The sequence below is a fragment of the Cadophora gregata genome (genome assembly GCF_030347475.1).
Source record: "Cadophora gregata isolate MNR1 chromosome Unknown scaffold_8, whole genome shotgun sequence".
NCBI classification, from domain to species: domain Eukaryota; kingdom Fungi; phylum Ascomycota; class Leotiomycetes; order Helotiales; family Ploettnerulaceae; genus Cadophora; species Cadophora gregata.
Window position 1 is genome coordinate 1,839,459 of NW_026695931.1, and position 22,786 is coordinate 1,862,244.

General features: G+C 48.4%; 9 protein-coding genes across 9 annotated transcripts; 4 read left to right on the forward strand and 5 right to left on the reverse strand.

Moving 5' to 3' along the window:
- Positions 1 to 794: 794 nt before the first annotated feature.
- ONS95_014127 (uncharacterized protein) lies at positions 795 to 3,154 on the reverse strand (the record flags this gene model as incomplete). Its single annotated transcript, XM_058507780.1, has 3 exons — positions 795 to 1,848; positions 1,894 to 3,066; positions 3,123 to 3,154. The coding sequence occupies 3 exons, from the start codon at positions 3,152 to 3,154 to the stop codon at positions 795 to 797; spliced, it is 2,259 nt and encodes a 752-aa protein (XP_058356950.1).
- A 105-nt stretch (positions 3,155 to 3,259) lies between these two features.
- ONS95_014128 (uncharacterized protein) lies at positions 3,260 to 3,537 on the reverse strand (the record flags this gene model as incomplete). The annotated part of the gene is made up of 2 exons (XM_058507781.1): positions 3,260 to 3,414; positions 3,462 to 3,537. The coding sequence occupies 2 exons, from the start codon at positions 3,535 to 3,537 to the stop codon at positions 3,260 to 3,262; spliced, it is 231 nt and encodes a 76-aa protein (XP_058356951.1).
- A 369-nt stretch (positions 3,538 to 3,906) lies between these two features.
- On the reverse strand, positions 3,907 to 7,880 carry CHL1 (ATP-dependent DNA helicase chl1). Its single transcript, XM_058507782.1, has 7 exons — positions 7,710 to 7,880; positions 6,977 to 7,579; positions 6,922 to 6,929; positions 6,695 to 6,785; positions 6,291 to 6,643; positions 5,543 to 6,247; positions 3,907 to 5,492 (listed from the first exon to the last, which is right to left on the reverse strand). Exons 2-7 carry the CDS (start codon positions 7,128 to 7,130, stop codon positions 4,104 to 4,106), a joined length of 2,700 nt encoding a protein of 899 aa, XP_058356952.1. The 5' UTR covers positions 7,131 to 7,579; positions 7,710 to 7,880; the 3' UTR covers positions 3,907 to 4,103.
- Positions 7,881 to 8,697: 817 nt separating this feature from the next.
- ONS95_014130 (uncharacterized protein) lies at positions 8,698 to 11,381 on the forward strand (the record flags this gene model as incomplete). The annotated part of the gene is made up of 2 exons (XM_058507783.1): positions 8,698 to 11,310; positions 11,370 to 11,381. The coding sequence occupies 2 exons, from the start codon at positions 8,698 to 8,700 to the stop codon at positions 11,379 to 11,381; spliced, it is 2,625 nt and encodes an 874-aa protein (XP_058356953.1).
- Positions 11,382 to 12,044: 663 nt separating this feature from the next.
- On the forward strand, positions 12,045 to 13,154 carry ONS95_014131 (uncharacterized protein; the record flags this gene model as incomplete). Its single annotated transcript, XM_058507784.1, has 3 exons — positions 12,045 to 12,476; positions 12,588 to 12,701; positions 12,753 to 13,154. 3 exons carry the CDS (start codon positions 12,045 to 12,047, stop codon positions 13,152 to 13,154), a joined length of 948 nt encoding a protein of 315 aa, XP_058356954.1.
- Positions 13,155 to 14,364: 1,210 nt separating this feature from the next.
- On the forward strand, positions 14,365 to 15,303 carry ONS95_014132 (uncharacterized protein; the record flags this gene model as incomplete). The annotated part of the gene is made up of 2 exons (XM_058507785.1): positions 14,365 to 14,639; positions 14,736 to 15,303. Exons 1-2 carry the CDS (start codon positions 14,566 to 14,568, stop codon positions 15,301 to 15,303), a joined length of 642 nt encoding a protein of 213 aa, XP_058356955.1. The 5' UTR covers positions 14,365 to 14,565.
- A 901-nt stretch (positions 15,304 to 16,204) lies between these two features.
- On the reverse strand, positions 16,205 to 17,183 carry ONS95_015071 (uncharacterized protein). Its single transcript, XM_058508757.1, has 2 exons — positions 16,775 to 17,183; positions 16,205 to 16,694 (listed from the first exon to the last, which is right to left on the reverse strand). The coding sequence occupies exons 1-2, from the start codon at positions 16,849 to 16,851 to the stop codon at positions 16,259 to 16,261; spliced, it is 513 nt and encodes a 170-aa protein (XP_058356956.1). The 5' UTR covers positions 16,852 to 17,183; the 3' UTR covers positions 16,205 to 16,258.
- An 83-nt stretch (positions 17,184 to 17,266) lies between these two features.
- On the forward strand, positions 17,267 to 18,420 carry RPN12 (regulatory particle non-ATPase). Its single transcript, XM_058507786.1, has 2 exons — positions 17,267 to 17,851; positions 17,960 to 18,420. Exons 1-2 carry the CDS (start codon positions 17,315 to 17,317, stop codon positions 18,239 to 18,241), a joined length of 819 nt encoding a protein of 272 aa, XP_058356957.1. The 5' UTR covers positions 17,267 to 17,314; the 3' UTR covers positions 18,242 to 18,420.
- On the reverse strand, positions 17,267 to 22,754 carry ONS95_014134 (uncharacterized protein). Its single transcript, XM_058507787.1, has 6 exons — positions 22,550 to 22,754; positions 22,443 to 22,492; positions 22,073 to 22,392; positions 20,127 to 22,019; positions 18,963 to 20,077; positions 17,267 to 18,912 (listed from the first exon to the last, which is right to left on the reverse strand). The coding sequence occupies exons 1-6, from the start codon at positions 22,583 to 22,585 to the stop codon at positions 18,670 to 18,672; spliced, it is 3,657 nt and encodes a 1,218-aa protein (XP_058356958.1). The 5' UTR covers positions 22,586 to 22,754; the 3' UTR covers positions 17,267 to 18,669.
- Positions 22,755 to 22,786: the final 32 nt, after the last annotated feature.

The window sequence follows — 22,786 nt, forward strand, 5'->3', positions numbered from 1 at the left end:
AACAGCGAGAACCCCACCATTGAATCATCAGCCCATAAAAGTTCATACGAACAGGAGCCATGATACTGTGGAGCTAATCTGTTTCGCTCCTCGATGCGACACTGAGACTTGTGGCCGTCAACGCGGCAAATCATTTTCATGCAAGAGGCTCCTGACCAAAAAAAACATCCTAGAATAAGTTTCAGACATACCACACTACCACTGGAGATATTCGGGTATTCTGGAAAGAAATAAGAGCGCTATCGGAGACAAACAGGATATTACCATGCTTTGCGGTTAGCTCAGCTTAGCATTAATTTAAGCGAGAAGTAAACAATGAAATTGGAGAAGCTGAAATATTTGCGAATTTTGGATTAATGTCAGAGGCAGGTTGCGCAAATAGCCAGCGATATCAAGCAAATGAACTGAAGTATACTATTCTAGCCTGCAAATATTCTCGAATCTACAGGATTCATTCTTTGCCAGCTGATTAAAAGCTATACTTAGAAGAATAGAGAGGCTCCTGGCGGAGATTGAAAGAGACTGTCATAATGTTTACCAAGGACGAAGCCAGGGTCAGATTAACAATATATTCATCATCTACCGTTTGTACATCAATCTGTGAAGGAGGGCATATTTTTGTTTGAACCATTTCCATCTCACAGCATGCAGCTTTGACAAATATTCCTCATGCACTAACACGCAACCCTTTCAACTTTCGCTCAGTTTTCAGAACCCTCCCCATCTTTCCAATCAACCCATCGCTGTCCCTTCGACACAGCTACTTCTACTAACTCAGGCCAGTTAAAAGCCATCTACCACACATCCGTCCTCAACAAGCCAACCTCCCACCCTTTCTTCACCATCGTTCTTACCAAATCCTCATCCATCCACGCACTCGCTACCCTCCTCTCAACATCAAACCTAAAGCTTGTCCATAGTACTATCCCATTCTCCCTAAACTTCTTATACCTCTCAGCCTTATACTTATCCTCTACCTCATCACCCCAGCTCGGGTCAAGGATACAGCGGAAATTGGTATGGATGTCCCCGAATACGGATGGCGCATTGAATGAGTGATGGTTGAGGATTGGAGATATCATGACTGGATCCCAGAATGCGAGGGCCAGGCAGGTGGGTTGTTGGCCGCGTGGCAGGTAGCCGGGGAGGGTGAAGTAGAAAGTGTAGATATTTGATAGCGGAGGGAGAAGCTGTGCTGGGAGGGAAAACGGGAGTAGTGGACCGAACAATTGAGCGAGGGTTGACATTTCGTTCCTGTATGCTGCGATAGATAGCTTCTTTGCAGGGTACGAGCGTTTGAGATCTTTTACTGTGGTTGGAAGGGTACGCGGAGGGCGCGATGTTGTGACGATGTTGTCTTGGATGATGTTTATCAGTGTTTCGGAAAGCCAGTGAGAGGGATAGCCTAAGACTCTGAGGTGGGAGATCATGCGGAAGAGTATAGTGAGATTTAGTGGCACGTGGATGACGAGGGGGTGGTCTCTTATATCGCAAAGGTATGGAAGTCCCAAATTAAAGAATAATGCGTAAAACCATTTGGTGAAAGACTTCCTGTCGAGGAGAGACCCATAGTCCTGCTTCCAGGAAGGACTGGACACGTCAGATGGAAAGTAATATGCGTATTCAGCAAGAGGGTATGGTCCAACATCGCCCCATATGATATCGGTCTGCGTCAGCTTCTTAAGAGTGTCTTCGTCGGGGATGCACTGATAGTGTGCGACGAAGTCGTCCATACTGGACCATCTCGGGGAATTTCGCAGGCAGTTCGACATTGCACGACTGGTGATGACTCGTTTAAGGAGAGGTATGGCGAACAGAAAGGAAGATAAATGTCCTCCGTTGTAGTCCCTGTCTGTTTTAGTGGTTGATTCATCCACATGCTCGGCATCTTACGGAATATTGCTCGAATGGATCCTATCGAACAAGCAAGGGAAACCCTCTGGTCTTGGCCACCTGTCGTCTCCATCCGAAGCTGGCGTCTTGTCGGAGCGATACAAACCATGTCTCATCAGCTCGGTTGTGTCAATGAAATCTCCCAGAATGACCTCCACTTGGATTCTGCTATTCAAGGCTTTGATTGCCTTCGCAACAGATGTAAAAAATGGTGATATCTGATCGAATAAACTTGTTACGCCGGGGGCGACTGGAGGATTCCATATATCAGCCAAGTCATCCGGGAGATCACGAGGTCTGGTTTCAGTCGTGATCTGGCCTTGCAAGAGAAAAGGATCGTGATTAAGGTCAATCTCCTCCTTCCCGTATTCAATCCAATCCAGAGCAATCAGAGACGGGTTAATCTTCCAGTTCTTGCTTATGTACTCCCTGAAAAAAGAGGCGTTCTTCTTGGGCAATTTGGGATACTTGTCGATTAGTTCACAAAGGGTTAGTTCTCGCGTCTTGAGCATTGTTCGAGGCGGGTAGAGCAGTCCAGAACGCGTGTACAAGACCTGCTCATGGCGGAATGTCTTCGGCGTTCTGGTCAGGTACATGTGCTGGGTCGCTTCATTTTCTCTCTGGATCTTCACCAAGCCTAGGAGGAACTGATCATTTCTGATGTATCTCATCGCCTTGTCTTGCCATTCAGTAAAGACTTGGATGTAGGAAGCGACGTCTTGCTGGTGCAAGTAAACCCAATCCAAGGGAGGCTGACCACTTCTCACCGCGGCCAAAGCTCGAGAGATCGTCTGTTGCATCTTATCAAATGTATACAGTGGCATCATAGATCCCGCAAATATGTAATAAATGGTGGTAAGTATCAACATTGCTTCATCTGACTCGAAACTGTCCTGAATCGATAGATCGTTGAGCAACATAAATATAATGAGATCGCGGGCCAGGGCATATTTGTTGATGTCGATAACAGACCAGTGGTAATTTTTGCGCGGAGATCCCCTCTCCTCGTATGCATATATATCCCAGAACATGCGATACAGGTGTCTCGCATCCCCAATACCAGCGAAAAGGAATGATCTCTGCGGGTCGTCGGGATTCATTGTATCTAGAGACTCATCAAATATCTCTAGCATGTCATCGTGCCCCACGGCGTAGTGTTCGAGTGACGAGAACCTGTTGTAGATTTTGTTAGAGCTTGCATATGTGTACCGGAAATAGGAACTGCCTACATGAAAGCCTTGTATCTCGGTATCGTCTTCATGAGCTTGATCCTTCTCTGTACCTGCTCCTCAACAGGGGGCCTCTCGAAACATTCCCTTGCCTTCCCAATCCTCGTTCTCAGCGCTCTCGCATATTTATCTGCATCTTATCCTCCGCCACTCTCGCCCAATTTCAATGCTTGCTCTGCGGTTGCTATACATTTCCGGTAATGGCCCGTCTCGAAGTACGCTGCAGATAGGTTTCGCAGAGGAGCGGAGGAGTTCGGTGCTCGTTTTGCGGCGAGTTTGTATTTTGCAATTGCTGGATGGGTCGTTAGCAATTATTTGCGAATATACGTAGCACGTTACCATGTTCAAGCTTGCCGGCTTTATAAAGTACATTCCCCTCCTCTCGCAATTGGTCTGATTCTGTTATTGCAGACATGGGGGAGGGAGGGACTGGGATCTACAGGTAGGCTTGAGAGCACCCCAATGGTTGAGCTATTTCCGTGCCGTATACCTAAAATGTGCAACAGTGTTAGGGAGTAACAAATGTGAGGCAAATAACGAAAAGTTGAAGCAAATTGGTGTTGACGAAGTATCTCAGCACCGCGCTTGTTGAACGCGGTCACATCCCACCTGTGCCAAGAAACACGGTCGCACGTGCTAGCCATAAAAGGGGTTCGGCACTCAGCTTCGCTTAGGGAACACAAAACAGCGGGCTAATCCCCCCCCCCCCCCCCACCGGGAAGCGAACGAGTAGTTGAATAAAGGGAAGATCTAAGGAAGACTCAAGTACCTGCAGTTTCCAAAGGTCACATTTTCGTTCTAGTACTACAAACTCTACTCAATTATATCATGGAGGAAGATATTGATTGACCTCTAAGGCTTGCTAGATGAAGAACGACGACACTTGAGCACCAGGTTGACATTCGCTCCAGCAACATCATTCACCCATGCCATCTGCCCAAAACCAAACCATTCAGACACCTCAAAAACTCTCCCCTTTCCTCACCCCACAATCTTCTCCCTCTTCCCTCTAAAGAAACCTCCCAACGGACCCATCAACCCTCCAAACCCCTTACTCGCACTCCCCTCCACCAACCCCTCCCTAATCCACCCTGGCAACTTTCCTCTGACCCTCTCCCCCTCAAACCTGTGATCAACCATCACGATAGCCGCGTAATCACCCTGGTGTCTGATTGCACGGCCCACACTCTGGTTGACGGCGCGCATGCATGCGTTTTCGTAGAATTCGCGGGCTTCTTCTTTGCCCTTTTTGGACATCTCGTCTTTCGTCAAACTCTCTACTGCTCGATTGTCAGGAGGAATGGACTTGGATTCAGATTCGGGATTGGGTGCGGCTTGTGACTGTGATTGTGCTTGGAGACGCTCAACAGTCGAAGTCTCGATATATTCCATCTTTGCTTTCCACTCCGCGGAATTGATATTCGGAAATGGTAGCCCAACGATGACAACGCATCGGCCGAGCGCATCTGAGAAATTGATCCCTTCGCTCATCTTACCGCCTACGACACTGAATAGCAAGCCGCCTTTCCCGGCATCGATGGCTGCGGCGTAGGATGTGAGGACGTTGTCGACGCTGACGTCTTTACTCTCCTTGAAGATTGATTTCTTGGTTGCAAGACGCTGGAAGAGAGATTGTGGTGGTGTATCTGAAAGGGAGTTGGTTGAAGATGGGGGGACAACTTCCCAGCACGAGATTATGGATGCGAGAGATGTATAGCTCGGGAAGAATACAACTACACCATCTGGGACGACGGAGCAGATATTGAGCAGCGCACGTCCAAGATCATCAATCATCTCGTAATTCGCTCTGTTCTTGAACGTGAAATCGAAGGTCTGACCTGTTGGCCCTTGGCTCAGATTCCAAGCTAGGAGGTTCTCTTTTGGGATGACGTGGCCGCAGGAAAGTGTGGTGATACGTGATGGTGGCAGGTATGGGAAGAGATGGGAAGTGTAGTCGCTCATGGGGGACATTGTGCCACCGGCGAGTATCACGGCTCGCGCGGAGGAGACGAGGGTCTGGAAGTGAGGAGCGGGGTCGAGGAGTTGGAACTTGAGGGATATGAGGTCAGGGGATGTGGGTATTGGGGAGAGAGCGTAGAAGAGGCGGCCTTCTTTGGACGGGTGGGTGAGGGCGGAAAGGAGAGAGGAGATATGGTGGAGGACTGGGGTTGATGTTGATGTGTTCTGCTCCGAGGACTTTGCTGATGAGGTGTTGGATTGTGAGGTTTGTATTTCCGTGTGGAGGGCGTAGGATTCGACTTTGCGAGCGAGTTTGCTTTCTTGCAGGTACTTGATCAGTCTGAAAAGATTGATTTGGTCGACACCGTTGCCAGAGAGGAGATCCTTGTCCGTGACGATGCCGTCTTGTTTCTGTTAGAAAGTCAGTGATGATGCATTTTTTTATGTTGATATCTACATACCGGAAATGCCAGTCGGCTTTCCAAATATCCAGCCAAGGAGTCGATGACTCTCACCACTTGCGCAACATACACCCGATTCTTGCCTTTTAGTCGGTTTCGAAACTTGTGTAGATACACGCCCAACTGCGCTCGGGCTCTCTTCAGTTGCCTCAAGCTGACCTCCACTCCGTGAATGCCAGAGATAGCATCCATCAAGTTGTGAGCTTCATCAATGATGACTATATGACCTTTCAAGCTGATCCCCAATGCATCTCTAGCACTCTTTTGGAGAAGAAGCGGGTAAGGTAAAGTGACGATCTCAGCTGGTTTGATGGCAGCTCGGGAGGCATAGTAAGGACAAATTCCAATCTGTTTGCCGAGTTCGCCCATGTCCTCGATATCCCGGATAGTAGCAAGAGAATGGTCTCTGAAAGTGTTGACGAGAGTTTGGTTCTCTTGGTTGGGGAGAAATACGCATCTGTGCTCTTTTGGTGTGCTTGACTGTTGGAGTTCTGAGCAGCGCTCGTTGATGGCTGTCAAGGATGATAGTTTGTTAACCTTTGGGTTGATGCATAGATTCTTGCGAGAGCCGAGGGTGAGGTGTTTCAGGTCTTCTGTGTCCGTAGGTTTGGTGGTGTCGTCTTTGATCGAAGGTGGAAAGCGTACACGACGAAGTTCATTGATGAATTGCGTGAGTTGGGAATGTGTCCGTGAACAATAGAATACCTGGGAATGTTAGGCTGTCTATCACAAATCATGGGATACTCACCTTGGTTTCGTCTTCGATATCTTCATCTTCTTCTGTCATAGCTGTCGGACCCATTCCAATCTTGCTCATTAACTCCAATGTTTTAGCCGAGAGTCCACTCGTTGAACTTCCACTCTGCTCGCGATCACTATCGTAATCGTCTAAGACAAACTGTTCCTCATCATCGTCATCGTTCTCAGTTTCAACCTTCCGTCTCTTGAAGCTTTGATCTCCTTTCAGATATTTGTCGCGTTGTGCCTTCTCTTTAGCTCGGATCTTGGCCAGTCTGACTTCCATGTCCTCTCGATTGCGGAGAAGCTCTCTACGTCTACGTGCTTTGGCTTGTTCGATGATCCATTCTGGCTCATCGGAGTCTGTATAGCTATTAGAGATGTATTATATCTCGGTAGAGATGGACTAATTACCATTGCTCCAGTTGAGTCCTTCTTCGAATGCTTTGGCCTTGTGATCTCGGAGCCAAGTGAGAGCACCGCATATTAAGCTCAGAGATTTGCCCTATTGTGAAAGTCGATCAACGGCTATGCTTTCATATTCTTATCCTAGTGTATGAATGGAAGCAAGTCTCTCATCCGACTTGGTTGTGTGAGAGCAGGAGAGGTTTCCAGCAGGGAAGGATAGACACGTGACTTACAGTTCCAGCTAAGATTCTGTTAGCCAAGCTCAAGCTCACAGTTAGTGACACTCACTAGGGCTCTCCAGAATGCCAACCTTCCCATCTTCCAGTACCTGGTAAACCGTCTCCATAAACGTCTCCTGGATGGCATACGGCGTGAACGGGTGATGGAAACGATCACGTGCAGTCACCACCTTTTCACCATCCTTCTCTTCACCTTGCGCCATCGTCGCAGTCCTAAAATTAGAACAACTGACACTTCTGATCGTCTCTCCTAACTCCTACCAGCGCCACAGCCAAAATCTCGAAGTGCTGTTGGTCAAGAGTCGCGTCAAGAAGGCTGTGCTGCGTTCAAGACGCGCTTCAAGTCATTCCTGTCGTTTATTGAAGCGTGCCGACAAATAGGCACACGGCTTCGGCGCCAACCTTTTTGCCCAGCCTCACCTCCTGACATTAATGTCAGCCTCGACTGGATCAACGAAACTGAATAGTCTGATGAGAGAGCTATGCTGAACTCCATGGATTCCTTTAATATGTAGGTCTAACTATATCCTCATTCTGACGAGACCTTTTCATCCTTCCGAAGTGTCACATATTTCATCCGGTATATTGCATGTGGAAGTTGCTAAATCTCGCACTTCCTTGGAGCCTTGGTGACGGGATGCAGCCCCTGCAGCTGCCCAAAAGCTTAGCATAATAGTTCTCGTAGCAGAACGAGAACCCTGTAACAGCTCCATACTGGTCTCTGTGTAGTGTAGTGTGTACGTTCACGCCTGTGACAGTCCGCAGTATCCGATGGTACGTACCTATCCATATCCTGTGAGGTTTATTTTAAGAACTTCGTCCCTTTCCTTCCCCGTGTGCCCCTCACAATCGTCATCTGTGCATGACCTTGTGGCTTCCAAATCCATTGATGTTCATACTCACAACCTCTGGGAAGAAGAAAAGGGGTAGACGCGTGTAGTTGTGGATCTATTATTTCGCTTGTTGTCTTGACTCGGTAGTTAAATACGACTGTACGACAGATTCGGGCTCTTGGAAAGGCTCAGGAGTCGGGACTTGGACCACAGCCTCGCTTGGGCTTTGCTGAGTGAGTTGCCCGGCCATCGGTTGGGAGGGCAGGGCAGGGCAGGAGCACCACAGGCACAGCACAGCATCGCACGGATTGTCCATGACATGACATGACATAACTGGACCCCTTTCTTCCATTTGCTGGAACCCACTCCGAAAACCATTGTGCTCGTGCTTCTTCTTCTTCTTCACCTTTGTTTTGTTTTCAAACTTTTGCATACAGATGTAAACTTTGCGCTTAAAAAATAAGTTTATTTTCTGTCTGCACGATGTCGTACGGCTACGCGGATCATGGCCGAAACTCCTACAGCGGCGGCAGCGATTATGCGCGGGGTGGATATGATTGGAATCAGGGGCAGCACCACCACCAACTGCAGCAGGGTTATGATTATGACCAGCCTCAAGACCAGCGGTACTGTACGTATCAATCGCCACGCCCCCTCCTTACATGCAGTACATTCTCGCTCTCGCATTCTGCATTATTATGAAGAAGTATTTCGATCTCTTCTTCAAAACAGTCACAGCCCGTTTCGAGTAGTTTCGGCGAGTTGGCTTACTCCACTACCTATGCCGACCTTCTTCCATGCGCACAAACAAACCAGCTTCGCAGCAGCTTGAGATCATCTGATAATACGTCTCTGACATTGGGGAACAGCGCATCAACCACAGTACGGCGAATACAAGTACCAACAAGGCCAAGGGCAGCACCCGCAATACGCAAATATGGGGGACAACAACTATCTCCAAAAGCCCATGCAGGCGACCTTCTACCCAACGCAAAACGATGATTTCTTCATGCCCGAACTGATCTCTCCTACGCCCACGAGAATCATGCCAGAGGTGCCCTCGAACATGCAGGAAGGACTGGCGCATCTCGAGCTCGAAGCGCGGAACCCTCCAAACAGAATGAGCGCCTCCTCCACCGTCTCCTCGATGCAATCCCCCTCATATGCCGACATGCAGACCTCGATTCATACTTCGCATACTTCAGGAGGAGGTGGCGCACCGGGCTTTACGGCGAGCTACGAGCATACAAACGCGTCCGCGTACCAGAATATCAATCGAGATTACCAGCAGTATGCTTCGCAAGACTCGCCCAAATTCAGCCCCTTCCCAAAGTTACGGAACCCTGGGCAGAATGTCCCGCTGTCGGATGAAGATAAGGAGGAAGTGCTAGAGAGAGCGAGGCCTCTGGTCTTGAAGTCTACGGACCCGGAAATGCAGCTGGCTTGGGCACAAGATGCGCTATCGTGGGTCGAGGCTGCGTGCCAGAGCGCACTTCGGCAGCTACCAGAAGGACAGGCCAGCAGATCCTTGACTCCAAAGGTTGAGCATCAGCTGCGGGAAGATGCGCTGAACATTGTCAAGTTTTTGGCTGAGCAACACCACCCAAGGGCGGAATTCATCAAGAGTATGTGGCTAGAATTTGGGAAGTTTGGACACAGAATCGACAAGAAAGAGGCGTTTTTGGGATACAAGAGAGCTGCCTCGAGGGGATACGCCAGAGCCGAATATCGGATAGGAATGCAGTACGAGAATTTCAATAACTCGGTTAAGGCGGTGGAGCATTACCAGAAAGGTGTGGCCATGAGAGATTCTGCGTCGAACTACAGACTGGGAATGATGACTTTGCTTGGCCAACATGGCATGAAGCAGGATTTCCAACGCGGGGTGGATCTGATTCGGTTCGCAGCAGATACTGCGGATGAGAACGCTCCTCAGGGTGCCTACGTCTACGGAATGTTGATGGCGAGAGAATTGCCAAATATTATTGTTCCGGATAGGTATCTGGAATTCGATTTGAATGATGCCAAGATGTTTGTCGAAAAGGCAGCATATCTCGGATTCGCAAAGGCTCAACTGAAGATGGCAATGGCATACGAGCTTTGCCAGCTAGGATGCGAATTCGAACCAGCTCTCTCACTGCATTACAATGCTTTGGCAGCTCGCCAAGGCGAAGCTGAAGCGGAGATGTCCATCAGTAAATGGTTCCTTTGCGGCTACGAAGGCATTTTTGAGAAGAACGAGGAGCTTGCTTTTACTTATGCCAAGCGAGCAGCTCAGTCCAAGTTACCTACAGCCGAGTTTGCGATGGGATACTTCTACGAGATTGGCATGTATGTTCCAGTCGACCTACGAGAATCGGAGATGTGGTATACAAAGGCTTCGGAACATGGAAATATGGATGCTCTGGGGCGAATTGACAGTATTAGGAAGAACGGTGCTTTGACAAAGAAGGATCACGAGAAGGTTGCGATTTCCAGAATAAAATCTCAGTACGGTTCTCAGAAAGGGGCGAGGCCAGATCGATTCAAGCAGAAGCCAGCTCCATTGCCTGCAATGCACGAAGAGCGCATCGACATGCCCGACCCAAGAAACTCGTATAGTTCAGTTGCGCCTCTGCGAACACTTAACAATCCACCACCTCCAAGGCCAGTTTCCGCAGCGCCATATCCCGAGGACGACATGGCGCACATGAGTAGATTCAGTCAGGTCCCAAATACAGGACTGCGACCATCTTCTAGCGGGGGACCTCACGCGGACAGACCATCTTCTGCATTTGGTATCCGCCCAGTGGCTCACGCGAATACTGGCGAATTTGGTCAGGGTGGCCTTCGACCCACTGAATCGTTGCGACCATCCACGAGCATGGGCAATATGCCGCTACCGACTCTACCAGGGGGTAGGGGCGGTCCAGTTGGTGGTCGTGTAGTGTCAGGTGGGTGGGAACCACAGAATAGGTATGGCAATCAAGCACCAACACTTCCACAAGTGGATTTGGGACGTCCCATGAACCTTGATCAAGGTCCTGGAGGTCCAAGCAAATTACAAAAGCCACCTCCAAACGTAAACAAGCCACAGCCCGCTCAACCACAAACCAGTCCAGGCTACCCACCTTATGGAGGACCAACTCCACAGCAGGGAGTTCCACCGCGACGAGATCCAGCTGCAAATCACTACGAAAGACCTGCTCGACTGAGTTCGATGCAGACAGGTCCGCCAACGATGTCTGGAGGAGTACAATCAATGATGAGCCCTCCTATCATGAGTCCGCCGGGTATGAGTCCTCATGGAAGGCAACCTCAACCCCAACAGCAGCAAGCAAGACCTGATTCGCAAGCTGGCCGTCAACCTCAACGTCCTCCACCACATACCATGTCATTACAGCAAGTCAACTCCAGACCTCCTTCAGCTGTATCTTCTGCTGCTCCATCTCCGGCTTTATCATCTGCACCAACAACTGCCTCGCAAGGTTCATCTGCTCCTCCAAAGAAGACTGGGCCTAGCACGTTTGAAGAAATGGGTATTCCGACCGCGAAGAGCGAGGGCGATTGTGTAAGTTACTGCCTCTGCTGCCATTCAGGAGAAGAAAGACCAGTGCTAATACCGTCCAGATTATTATGTAAACCTCATATTTCCATTCTAGAGTAGTGGATCTCTATTTTTTGTTTCAAATGGGATTGAAACTTGGATTTGGATTTGGATGGGAATTGCATGCAATTCATAATGACCTGATGCAGCGAGCATTTGTTGGCGTTGGGTAAATGTCCCCTTTCTATACTAAACGCATTTTTCATTGTCTCAAGAAGTTGGAGTACATTTCCTATAAATACACCTTTGAGTAAGTAGAATGATACCCGAAATGTGTTTGTTCTGTTCTTGGGGTCTGGCTGCTGGCCTTTCATTTGCTTTGGGTCGCGACTTCCTTAAGGTACCTTATTTAGAATTTGGGTTAAACACGTGAGGTCTCCGCATTTCTGTGCCTTCTCACTTCGGAAGGAAGCGACGTCCAGTCTACGCGTTGAATCTTCATTCTTCATTTTCTTCTCTTTCTACGTCTCTTCTCCTGAATCTTTACGTCCATTATCTAAAGAATCTGCCCCAATCTTCCAATCCAATACATCACCATCCAACTCCGTTCCTCTCCATCATCGAAATATAACGCTACTTACTGTCCACCTGCAAGCACCACCCTGTCTTCCTCATTACATTTTCTGCAGCTCTCCCGCCATCTAATCAACCTCTGACTTCCTACCGCACGACACAGGCCAACAATTACATCCATCAAAATGGCACCCCGCAAACCCAAAGCCGATGACGACGCTGCATCTACTACATCCACTGATGTCCCCTCCGTCCTCAAACCCAAGACCGAAAAGGCCAAAGTGGAGAAACCAAAAACTACTAAGCCAAGGGCACCTAAGAAGGAGAAGGACAAAGTTGATGGTGAGCCTGGGGCTGGAGTTGGAGCCGTCAAGGAGAAGGCCAAGGCTGGGAAGAAGGAGAAAGAAAAGTCCAAAGATGGTGAGGGAAAAGCTGCAGGTGAGACCAAAGGAGTGAAGGGTGGCAAGGTTGATGCAGCAAAGGCAGAGGGAAAGGATGCGAAGGAGAAGGTCAAACCTGTCACGGGCGATGAGGCCATGGAGCTTATCGCGGACTATTTAAAGGTGCAGAATAGGCCGTATAGCGCTACGGAAGTCAGCTTGAATCTGCACGGAAAGGTACGTTGCGATTTGAGCTCTTAGCCAGCCTTCCAAGTCGTAGTTGTGGATAGGACGACGCGTCATTGATCGGATGCTCCGTCGCAGGTTATGGACTGATGATACAGCCAGGTGAACAAGACTGTTGCAGACAAACTCCTTAAAGAGATGGAGCAGAACGGTCAAATCAAAGGCAAAGCCTCCAAGAGCGGAACAGGTGGTCAATGGGTCTTCTGGGCTCTCCAGGTCCGTCCCTCCCTCATTAATCTATCAATATCCACTAATCCATCACCAAAGGATCCTGCAGACGCTGCATCCCCGGAAGAGCTCGCTGCCATGGACACCTCAATCACTACCCTTCGCGACATCATTCCCACCCTCAAGTCGAACCTCAAAACCCAGACCGCCAAACTCAACACCCTCTGCTCAGCACCCACGACCACTGAGCTCGCCGCCAAAGTCGATCGTATCCGTCTTGAGAACCAAGCTAAGAGCGAGAAACTACGCGGCTTCAAGGAGGGTTCGATCAAGACTGTTACTAGGGAAGAGGTCGAGAAGGTTGAGAAGGATCTGAAGTATTGGAGCGCGAAGATGATACTGAGGAAGAAGGCCTTTCAGAACTTGGAGGCGATGTTGTTGGATGGAATGAGTAGAGAGGATATATGGGAGAAGGCGGGCATTGAGGAGGATATTTACTAGCCGGGAGGAGGTTTGGGTCGTGGATTTAGCTGAATTTACTTATACGTTGAGGAGGAACCAACCCTTATTGATGGTGGATATATTGGCTTGAGTGGAGTGCATACGCTGAGGTTCTGCTATTTATGTTAATGGAGAAGTCGGAAGACATATCTCTCTAAGTAGATACCGAGTTGTGGCCATTAGTCGGTTCATTGTGTGCCTGATTTATCAAGTAGCTTCAACAGGTAGTATCAGGTCAATCCGTGGCCTCTAGTATGGGGTTACAAAGTGAAATCTTCATCCCCTTAGGGCCTCTCGGTCGTCCTTGACTTGGGCATAATACACCACCTCTTGCCCTGACCCATGTCACTTGGTCATCCAAAGGTCCACAGCATCGACTGCTGGCCAGTGACTAGATTGTATTTCTATTCAAATCTAAATGGATACGCAACCTAGTGAAGACTCCAATAGCCGAAATTTGGGCTAGTGATCATCCATCCTATGACGGATCAAAAGACGGTGCCTCTTATGAGAATTCTCTCGATGTTCAGCCTCCAGCAACACTTAGGACGTTCTATTTCTCATAAGTCATCACCTAATCTCCTTGATACTAATATTTTGAAGTTAAGATTCTAACCTCTATCATAGAAAACTTCCTAGCCCAAGATCAGATTCATCATCAGCCAAGAGTCTTTGAAAAAAAGACCTACCTGGAACACAAGCACCTCGCTCTCCCTTCTCCAAAGCCTTACTCGCAGATCCCAGCTCCTCAATCGAAGATCCCACTCAGCCCATATATCTCGCAGATATCCACTCCCGCACCCTAAGCGCCCTCGTCCTCTAAGACGGAAAAGAAATATTCACACGGGCATTTGAAGCAACACTGCGCCTCGTTGGGACTACACAAGTTCTGAAACATCCCGTGATACAAGTTGTTCAAACACAGTTAGGAAGCTTTGTGTGCGAGGAGGACTAGGATCATTCAACTCAGTCTTTCCAGGCTGACTGAATGTAAACAATACCGATCACGTGCACAGGCGAGACATTCACCGTTTATGATTTTTCATCAAGTTTTAAGTACACAGCTTATATCTGTATGAAGGGCATAAGAAATTCAATACTGATGATGGTGAGAACATCTGTGAACATCTGTCGACTTATCATCACTCGATGGGTTTTAATTATCTTTCACTAAACGAACAAGACATTCATTCAGTCATTTTAGACTAAACTCATTTCATATTACCGAAATAATTCACTGGCTACAGAGATCTACTAGTAGCCTAGCGCTAGTGCCAGAAGAATTGCGACTGATACATGAAACTCGTTCCTCATTGGAACTCGAATTGGAATTCAAGCCAACATCGGTCTCACCACCAACTCGAACAGCAACCATATTACCGTTCATGAGTACGACGAGACAACGTCAACAATGTCTCTTCGAAACAGAGTTATTTCTCCTTCCTCAAATGCTATGAAGACTCGCTGGCAGTCAGTTTCGTTTGTGTAAGTTTTTCTCTTCCATCTGTTATCAAAAGAACTCAAAAAGCTTCAAGATATTTTCGCGGGAGACCATATGCTAATGAAACTATGTTTTTGTAGAAGCCCTCAACCTCTGGTCACTTGCGTTGTCGGCAGAGAAGATATCAAGCAAAACTTTCTCATTCACAAGAACGTCATCGACGCCCACTCCCCATTCCTCAAAGCCGCCTTTCAAAGCTCGATGGCCGAGGGACAGAAACAAACAATGCGACTCGAGGATATTGAGCCGGAAACCTTTGGACTACTAGTCAATTGGATGTACAACCATGAGATCGACAAACAACGTTGCTTCAAATCCATGGGCGAGGATGCTAACAACCATGCCAGCACTGATGTGCAGGGCAGAGGCTCGCCGGATTTGATGCCCCTGATTAAGCTGTGGAGCCTAGGTCAACGAATGGTCATGCCAGCCCTGGAGAACGCCGCCATGGAAGTTATCCACTCTCTCATGGATAATATAAGTGACATCCACATTATCGAAATCGCCAACCTCGCATGTCAAGAAGAAGAGATTTCAATATTCAAGGGCTTCATTGTCGAGAAGCTTGCCTGGACCTGGGATCGAGCATATCTCCAGAGACTTGCTGTGAATCTGCCCACCGAGATCATCATTGCTGTTGCACTATAAACGAAGCATTAAGTTTGTAAGGAGACGAATGGGCATTGGTGGAAATGGAAGTCTGCAAAAGAGTTCTTTGTTCCAGTGAGCCACGAGCCCTTGGACCAGACGCCAGCTTGCCGACACTGTCGAAGCCTAATTCAGGATTGAATTATGGGGTGCTATCTCTTTTAGTCTTTGCTGATGTGCGAGAGGTTCGTTGAGCATCAACGAGAGGCATTCCATGGGAAAGATGGCTGGGATCTGGGCATCACGTGGTAGCACCCTAGTAACTCTTTGCTGGCGGATCCAAACCCCCAAACAATATGACAACAGCTACTCCCTTGTGATTTTTATGCATCCAGATCCTGATAATTTCAAGAGAGCGCCTTTCTTTGCATTGATTTCTTGGAGCTTTAGCACAATTTCCGCTATGCGCAACTTGTTTTCACTTACTCGGTGATCGCTAATGTGCATGTCTGGAGCAGCATCATTGAATCACGCTGTGCAGGACATATTAATACTTTTATGTAGTGTGAACTTTTGTCTTGGTAGGGATCATCATATGCCTTGTTTACATTTAAGCGAGCAGCGTCCAAAAATAAAACTTCCTTTTTGAGGAGACAAGTGCTCTATAAATCATTTCCGAGGAAGATTTTGCGAGATATTTGGGTGCAGAGTATGCAATCAGTTTGCAAATTAGTGATATGGTCTGACTGGGTGTAAGATTAGTGCCCCCTCATGACTTCGCTACCGTGCGAGATCAATCCGTCTCGTCCAAATATGGCTTATAAAAGAGTCCATCAGCACACACTGTCAAGTTCACATGGTCCATTAACTCTGTTTCTCTGACTGTCGAAATTAAAGAGATTCATTTTCAAGCCATTTTGCTCCGCGCATTGGAAGCATCACGATTGGCCTCCTTGGCGGCGGCAGCACTTGCAAAATTATACATAATCCCTGATGGCTCTTTTTCGCTCACAGATCAATCCCCCCGCCATTCTCGAACACAATCGGCTGGGGACCCCGTGATGGAGTCCCCTGGCGAAAGTCTCCGACATCTAGTCATGAAGGCTTTATTGAGTTTAACTTGGCCTTGACACGTCCTATACAAGGAGACTACGTTGGCTGGATATTGATAACCAGTTCCATCTGCATGGAGCTGTCCAGGTATTACGTGTTCGTTAAGCAGACAAACAAGTTGACTTAGTCTGGTGAGTTCTCTTTTTTCATTCTTGTCGTTCAGGACTGCGATCTTCTGCTCGTAAGAAACCGTAAAGACTCTGCGAGAAGAAGCCACACCCATGAGCTTTTCGGAAGATCTCAATGTCACAAGAGGAAACGTAGACATCTGAACATGCTGCTGGACACCCTTTGTCCCATTTGCGGCGCGGACCAGGTTCGGATTCAAGCCCAGACCTCTATTTAAAATCAATGTCCGGAAATAGAATGAGGACTTCGGGAAGTAGAACTAGTAATGCGATATAGAGAGTTGACCCACATTGTACATTTGATCCCAACCCACGATTGGAATTGAAATCTCGTCCTTTTCAATGTTACCAGCATGATAAGTGACATGTGTATGCTACTTGACAGACCTCAACAGCCATTACCAGGTCTTGGCAATCCTTGGCTGAGGACCAGTAGTAGTAGCAGGATACGAGCTGAAGGACTTCATGGCATTTATCAATGTCATCAGAGGCGGTAGCACATTCGATGAATGTTTCTGATAACAGCCCATCTTCTGGATCTGGAGAGGTCCACTGGTCAAATTATAATTCATTTGGAACCATTAATTAGCTGGGATTGGAATATTTAAAGTCACAAGACAGACAATGACAATCATTTAGCATTATTTCTTCTTCTTGCTAAGTTCCGGTGTTTGAAGCTGGGTCTTGAGAGATCTGAACTTGCAGGTTGATTTAAAGTACCATCACGTGTCTGGGACATTTAGCGGCTGGCTCAGCCGCGTCTCCAAGGCCAACCTGGACCTCAACACCAACGACGTCTTCATCCACCACATAAACTCTCACATTCCACCATGGCCGAACGCGAACTCCAAGATATTCAGCGCAAGCTGAAAAGCAGCCGCTCGTACAACGAACAGCTTCCCCTCCTCTCCTCCGCGAAACTCGCCCTCCTCAAGCTCAAATCCCTAACGCCTCTCCCAAACACCCCATCTAGCACACTCAGTCTTGCGCGAGACGTCTTCGAGACCGGCGCCCTTCTGTCCATTCGCGCAAAAGACCCAGCAGCTTTCACACGCTACGTGCACCAGCTCACACCATTCTACGAATTACCTGCTGAGCGACTGGCGCCCAGTGCTGAGAAGAACAAGATCACCGGACTGTATCTGTTACTTTTGCTTACGCAAGGTGATTATGCGGGTTTCCATACGGAGCTTGAGGGTTTGGAATTGAGAGGCGGGTTACCTGGTGGGAATAATGTTGAGAAAGATAAGTTCTTGGGATATCCAATTAAGTTGGAGAGGTGGCTGCAGGAAGGAAGCTTTGATTTGGTTTGGAAGGCTATGGCGAGCAGAGAGGTTCCTAGTGAGGAGTATGGTGTTTTCAGCGAGGTGTGTATTCTCCCCGCTGGTTCATATGCATGTCTTCAGATGGCTTCATGAAATTTATCCACCAATTCTTAAGCACATTGCGCAGACTAACCATCTATTATTACACAGATCCTCACAACCCACATCCGCACCGAAATTGCCACCTGCAGCGAAACAGCCTACCCATCCCTCCCCATATCCTCCACCAAGAACCTCCTCTTCCTCGACAGCGAAGGTGCCGTCATCGAGTTCGCACAGGCACGAGGCTGGCTTATCCGCGACGGTCGAATCTTCTTCCCCAACCAGAATCTCAAGAGCGGCGTCGATGAGCAGGGCAATGAGAAGGAGTTGAGCCAGCTGGCTATCGAGAACACTCTGGGCTATGCAAGGGAATTGGAGACTATCGTATGAGAGAGCTGTACTGGCGCTTGGCCTCCGTGGTGGGCATCTTTTTGGCATTGCAATGCTACTATTTCTCCGCTTGCCTTGTGGAAGGCTAGGACATTGTTAGATCAGGACAGCATGGCATGAAGGGGCATGAACTAAGCTTGTATTCTAGATTGGCGCTCAGGCGTAACACTTCAGACAGGCAGAGATGACCAAAAATGGACTGCTGATATGATAAGATACGATTCGCTGTTTCTCTACCACTCACTCACATGGAGTACCTGACTGGGACTTGAATAGAAACGACAACTTCCAATTACATGCAAACAAGTATTGAGGTAGTCTAGTAAATGACTACGATCTACTTTTTCCGAACTCCATTTGGTCACGTCTTCCATTTCATCATTTTGGTTTCGCCCCTAGCTTCCAAAAGAACAGACAGACAGATCTCCTTACGCCACAAGCTTCAATCCACTCCCGTTCTTTCCAACCTCGCAGACACCACATACTGCACACACAGTACCCTTGTATTTGGACTGATACTTACTTCCATCGAATGCACAGACCTCGTAAGCAGAACCGCCGTAGATGGGTGTGTAAGAAGCAGCACAGATATCGAACTCGGCGAACTGGTCGAACTCGATCTCAACTGCATCGTTGGGATTCCGCTCACAGTTTGCTTTGATCTTCTTGGCCTATATGCTGTTAGTCATGCTCGAAAAATATGGGGATATCTGGAACTCACCTGATCCAGCATCTTGGCTGCTCCACCATTAGCCAACATCCTGTTTGCAAAGCTCAAAGCCGAGTTGTAGTTCTTGTTCGTGAATGCCTGCTTCATCGCACTCGTCAAGGCAATCTGTCGGTGTGGGACTTCAAGCTTTGGAATGGTGAAGTAAGCAGCCAACTCGAGACTGCGCTTGAGCTTCTCAGGTGACTTAGCAACCTGGTCATCAGATCCAAGACTCCGCCGCGTCAACTCAATACCCATGGCAATTGTGTATTCGCACGCGGTTGTGATAAGCTTTTTAGCCTCTTCAACTTCCGAAGCGGTAGAGACAGCGTTGACAAGAAGAGCATGCAAGATGCCTTGGAAAATTGTGGCACCGTCTTGGAGCTTGTTGCTGCGCATGGCTTTGTAGCCATCTTGCAAATCAACACTCGCTAATGATTCGAGGTCTCGAGGAATGATTGGGAGCACCTGTCGGGGATCCGTCTCATCTACGGTACGGCGAACGTAGTTGATCAAAGGTGGCAGACCACTGGAGGCGGGGAGGTATGTCTTTGTTGCCGAGTACACTTCAAGGAATCGTGGCTTTAGTGGCGCGAAGTTGACTGCACCGAGCTGTCGATTCAGTAATTGCATAGCAGTCTCAAAAGAGCCAGCAGCAACATGATCAGCAGCGATTGGTGAGTTTCGAGCCCAAAGCTCAGCTTCGCTGCTTCCAGCACCACCTGCCTCGGCACTTTCAACGTTGACAAAGTCACTCTCTACTTCAGGGACAACGTCATCACCCATGTCCCAACCACCGGCGTCTTCATCGTCGTCGACCTCAACCAGCGTACCATTGCGGGTAGCGCCATCCTCCTCACCTGCATCATCTCCGAAGCCGTTCGACACAGCTGCAGGACCATCTTCAAAAGTCTCTTGTCCAAGAAGGGCTTTCTCGAAAGTTGACTGTGATGTTGCTTTGGTGGGCCAGTTGGCTCTGAACGTGGGCACAATTGGTTTTGGGGGTGAGAGTGGCGAGCCAATGGCGGGTAATGTGATTTGATCTTCAGTGAGACCGGTAGCTTCCAAGATAGACTCGCACTCGTCTTCGAGGCCGTGGGCTTTGGCAGTCATATATGCGAGAGGGTCTAGGAGAATTAGCAAATGAAATCCTACTCAAATTTCGCGGAAACTTACACAGATCGATTTCCTTGAACATTGCTATCCGGTCGGTGACATCCCCAAGATACAACGCATTCTGGAAACGAGCTGTAAAATCACCACGATGTTCTGCAATCTTCGCCATTCGCGTGAGCTTTGCTTCATCTCCAGTAGAGAGATAGAGGAACGAGAGTTTGTCAAACTGTCTCAGCTTCTGGTAAGACATCTCAACAATCTCATGATTACCATGCGCCAGAGCTTCCGTCGTCAATCTTGACCAAAGCTTGGGTCTATCCAGTTGTTTGGCCATTTCGACAGCTACGTCCAAATTGCCACATTCGATGGCAAGCTCGAATCTTGTTTGCGGATCTTGCACGAATTGCAAAGCAATCTCTGGGTAACCTTTCTTTTGCAAATAAGAAATGATGCTTTGGCCGACCAAACTTGAGTTCTTGATGATCTCCAACATCTCTTGATAATTACGCTTGACAAGGGCAAGCTTGAATCGATATTCCGTAGGATCAATATTCAAGATCTTGGGCTTTGCAGCGCGATCAAGACAGTAGACAGTCCGGGCCTTGACTCGAACAAGATAGACGGTTTGATCAAGGGTCCGAACGATGCCATTATCGCCATTCAGTAAAGTGTACTTGATGTGGTTGAGAGTCGAGTACAGTAGGACACCGGCATCGTCCCAGGTCGCACTCTTGATTCTGATGGTCTCGTGGAGTGTGCTGACTTGCTCTAGAGTCTTGGTGACAATCGTGACATTGTGCTTGCTGAGGAGGGCAGCATATAATCCATCATTGGACCAAACAACGTACTTGACACCACTGACGGCCAACTCTGCTGTAGCTTTCTTCTGTTGAATATCATAGAGGTGAACGGCGGTAGGAGTGATTAGGAGAAGGTTGCCGGTTCCTCCAAAGTAGATATCAGTGGTCCCAGTTGGGGGCTTGATGGTTTTGGTGGTCGAGTTCGATAGATCTTTGATATCAATCTGCTGATTGGCGGCTGTGAAAACAGCAAACCTGTTACGCGCAACAAAGACAGCTGAGTTTCCTTGCCCTCGCTTGGTATCTGTAGCATCACCAGAGCCATCTCGCGGCAAATTTATGAGTTCGTAAGAGCCGCCATCTGCTGGGGTGGTTACCAGGATGGCCCGCTCCGCTGGATTGAAGGACAGGGACCGGGGTGGTACCCATGGGCTGCCAAGCTTCTTCAAGGTCAACAGCGTCGGGCTCTCAAGGTTTTTCTGGAAGTCGTACGATCGAACTTGCTTATCTTTGGTGATAAAAAATAAGTTGTTTTGGTAGAAAGCTGAAGCTGGGCGCTCTCTCTCAAGCTTGAAGACCATAACTCCATTATCGTGTCCGGCAGCGAAAAGGTTGATCTCTGGATGAGCAGCAATGACCCAGAATCGGTCATTTTCCCTCTTGAAGGACTGGACTGATGTGCGCTTGTTCAGGTCCCAGACTCGAATGGTCTTGTCCTCGCCCACTGACAAGATCAGATCCTGGTGAGGGTGGAACAAACATCCAGAAGCGTTCTGGAAATGTCCCCTGCAAGTATCGACCTCCCAAGCCTTCGTTTCACTCATTCTCCAAAGTTTGACCAGGCGGTCGTCGCCCGCAGACACAATAAGGGGAAGTGTAGGATGGAAAGCGACCCAATTTACACCTCTGTCGTGTCCTTCCAAAACGAACTTGACCACAGCGTCCGTATTTCCAAACATGTCCGCCTGGTTCTGGTTGTTTCTCGACATCTGGTCCTCAAATGTCATCGATGTAGGAGCTGAGTGCTTTTTCCGCAAGCCAGAAATATCCCAAACACGGACAGATTGATCCAACGAAGCCGAAACTACCAGGTCGTCCTTGGGATGAAATTGAGCACACATGGTGTAGTGATTATGTCCGGTCATCGTACAGACTTGAGATTGCCAGTTAGTGTGAAGTATTCCTAACTGGCGCATCTTGACTTACTCAATGATCTGTTCTGCCAATTCCAGATTCTAATGGTCTGGTCATCGGAGCTGGAAATGATCCATGGAAGCTCATGATGAAAGAACACTGTGCGAACATAATCCAAATGCCCATTTAATGTGAACAGACATCTGCGAGTCTGATATGACCAGACCTTGATCTTGTAATCATCTCCACCAGAAACGAAGAGGGGTTGTGTCTTGTGGAAGTCGACTCCACGAACAGGCCCATCGTGCTCTTCAAAGCGGTCGATTAACGTTCCCATACGGTAGTCCCATAGTTGAATGGTCGAAGAGTGAAGAGATACGAGAATCCAGGGTCTGGCAATTGTTAGCTGCGATTGCGCGCCAGGGGTAACGGCGGGGGCTACCTCTTAGGATGAAAAGCAATCCCCTTTGCCCTTGAGGACTTCGACTCGAACTACCAAGGATCAGCATGACCATTTATTATCTGCAGCGCAATCCACAAAACGCATACCTTCGTAAGCATATTGGGGGAGGAGGAGGATGCCATCTTGACCGACGCTGCGAGGAACGAGGAACACCTAGATTTCTCGCATGAATGGACCGGGATTGCGGATGGCGGTTTGTTGTATGTGATTCTTCTCCACGCACGTATCCAGCCAAAGTTCGTAGGTGTTCAGAAGAAGCGGCAGCGGCAATGTTGAGTGAGTTGGCTGGTGTATGGAACTACGAGTACGTTGCTGCGATTCCA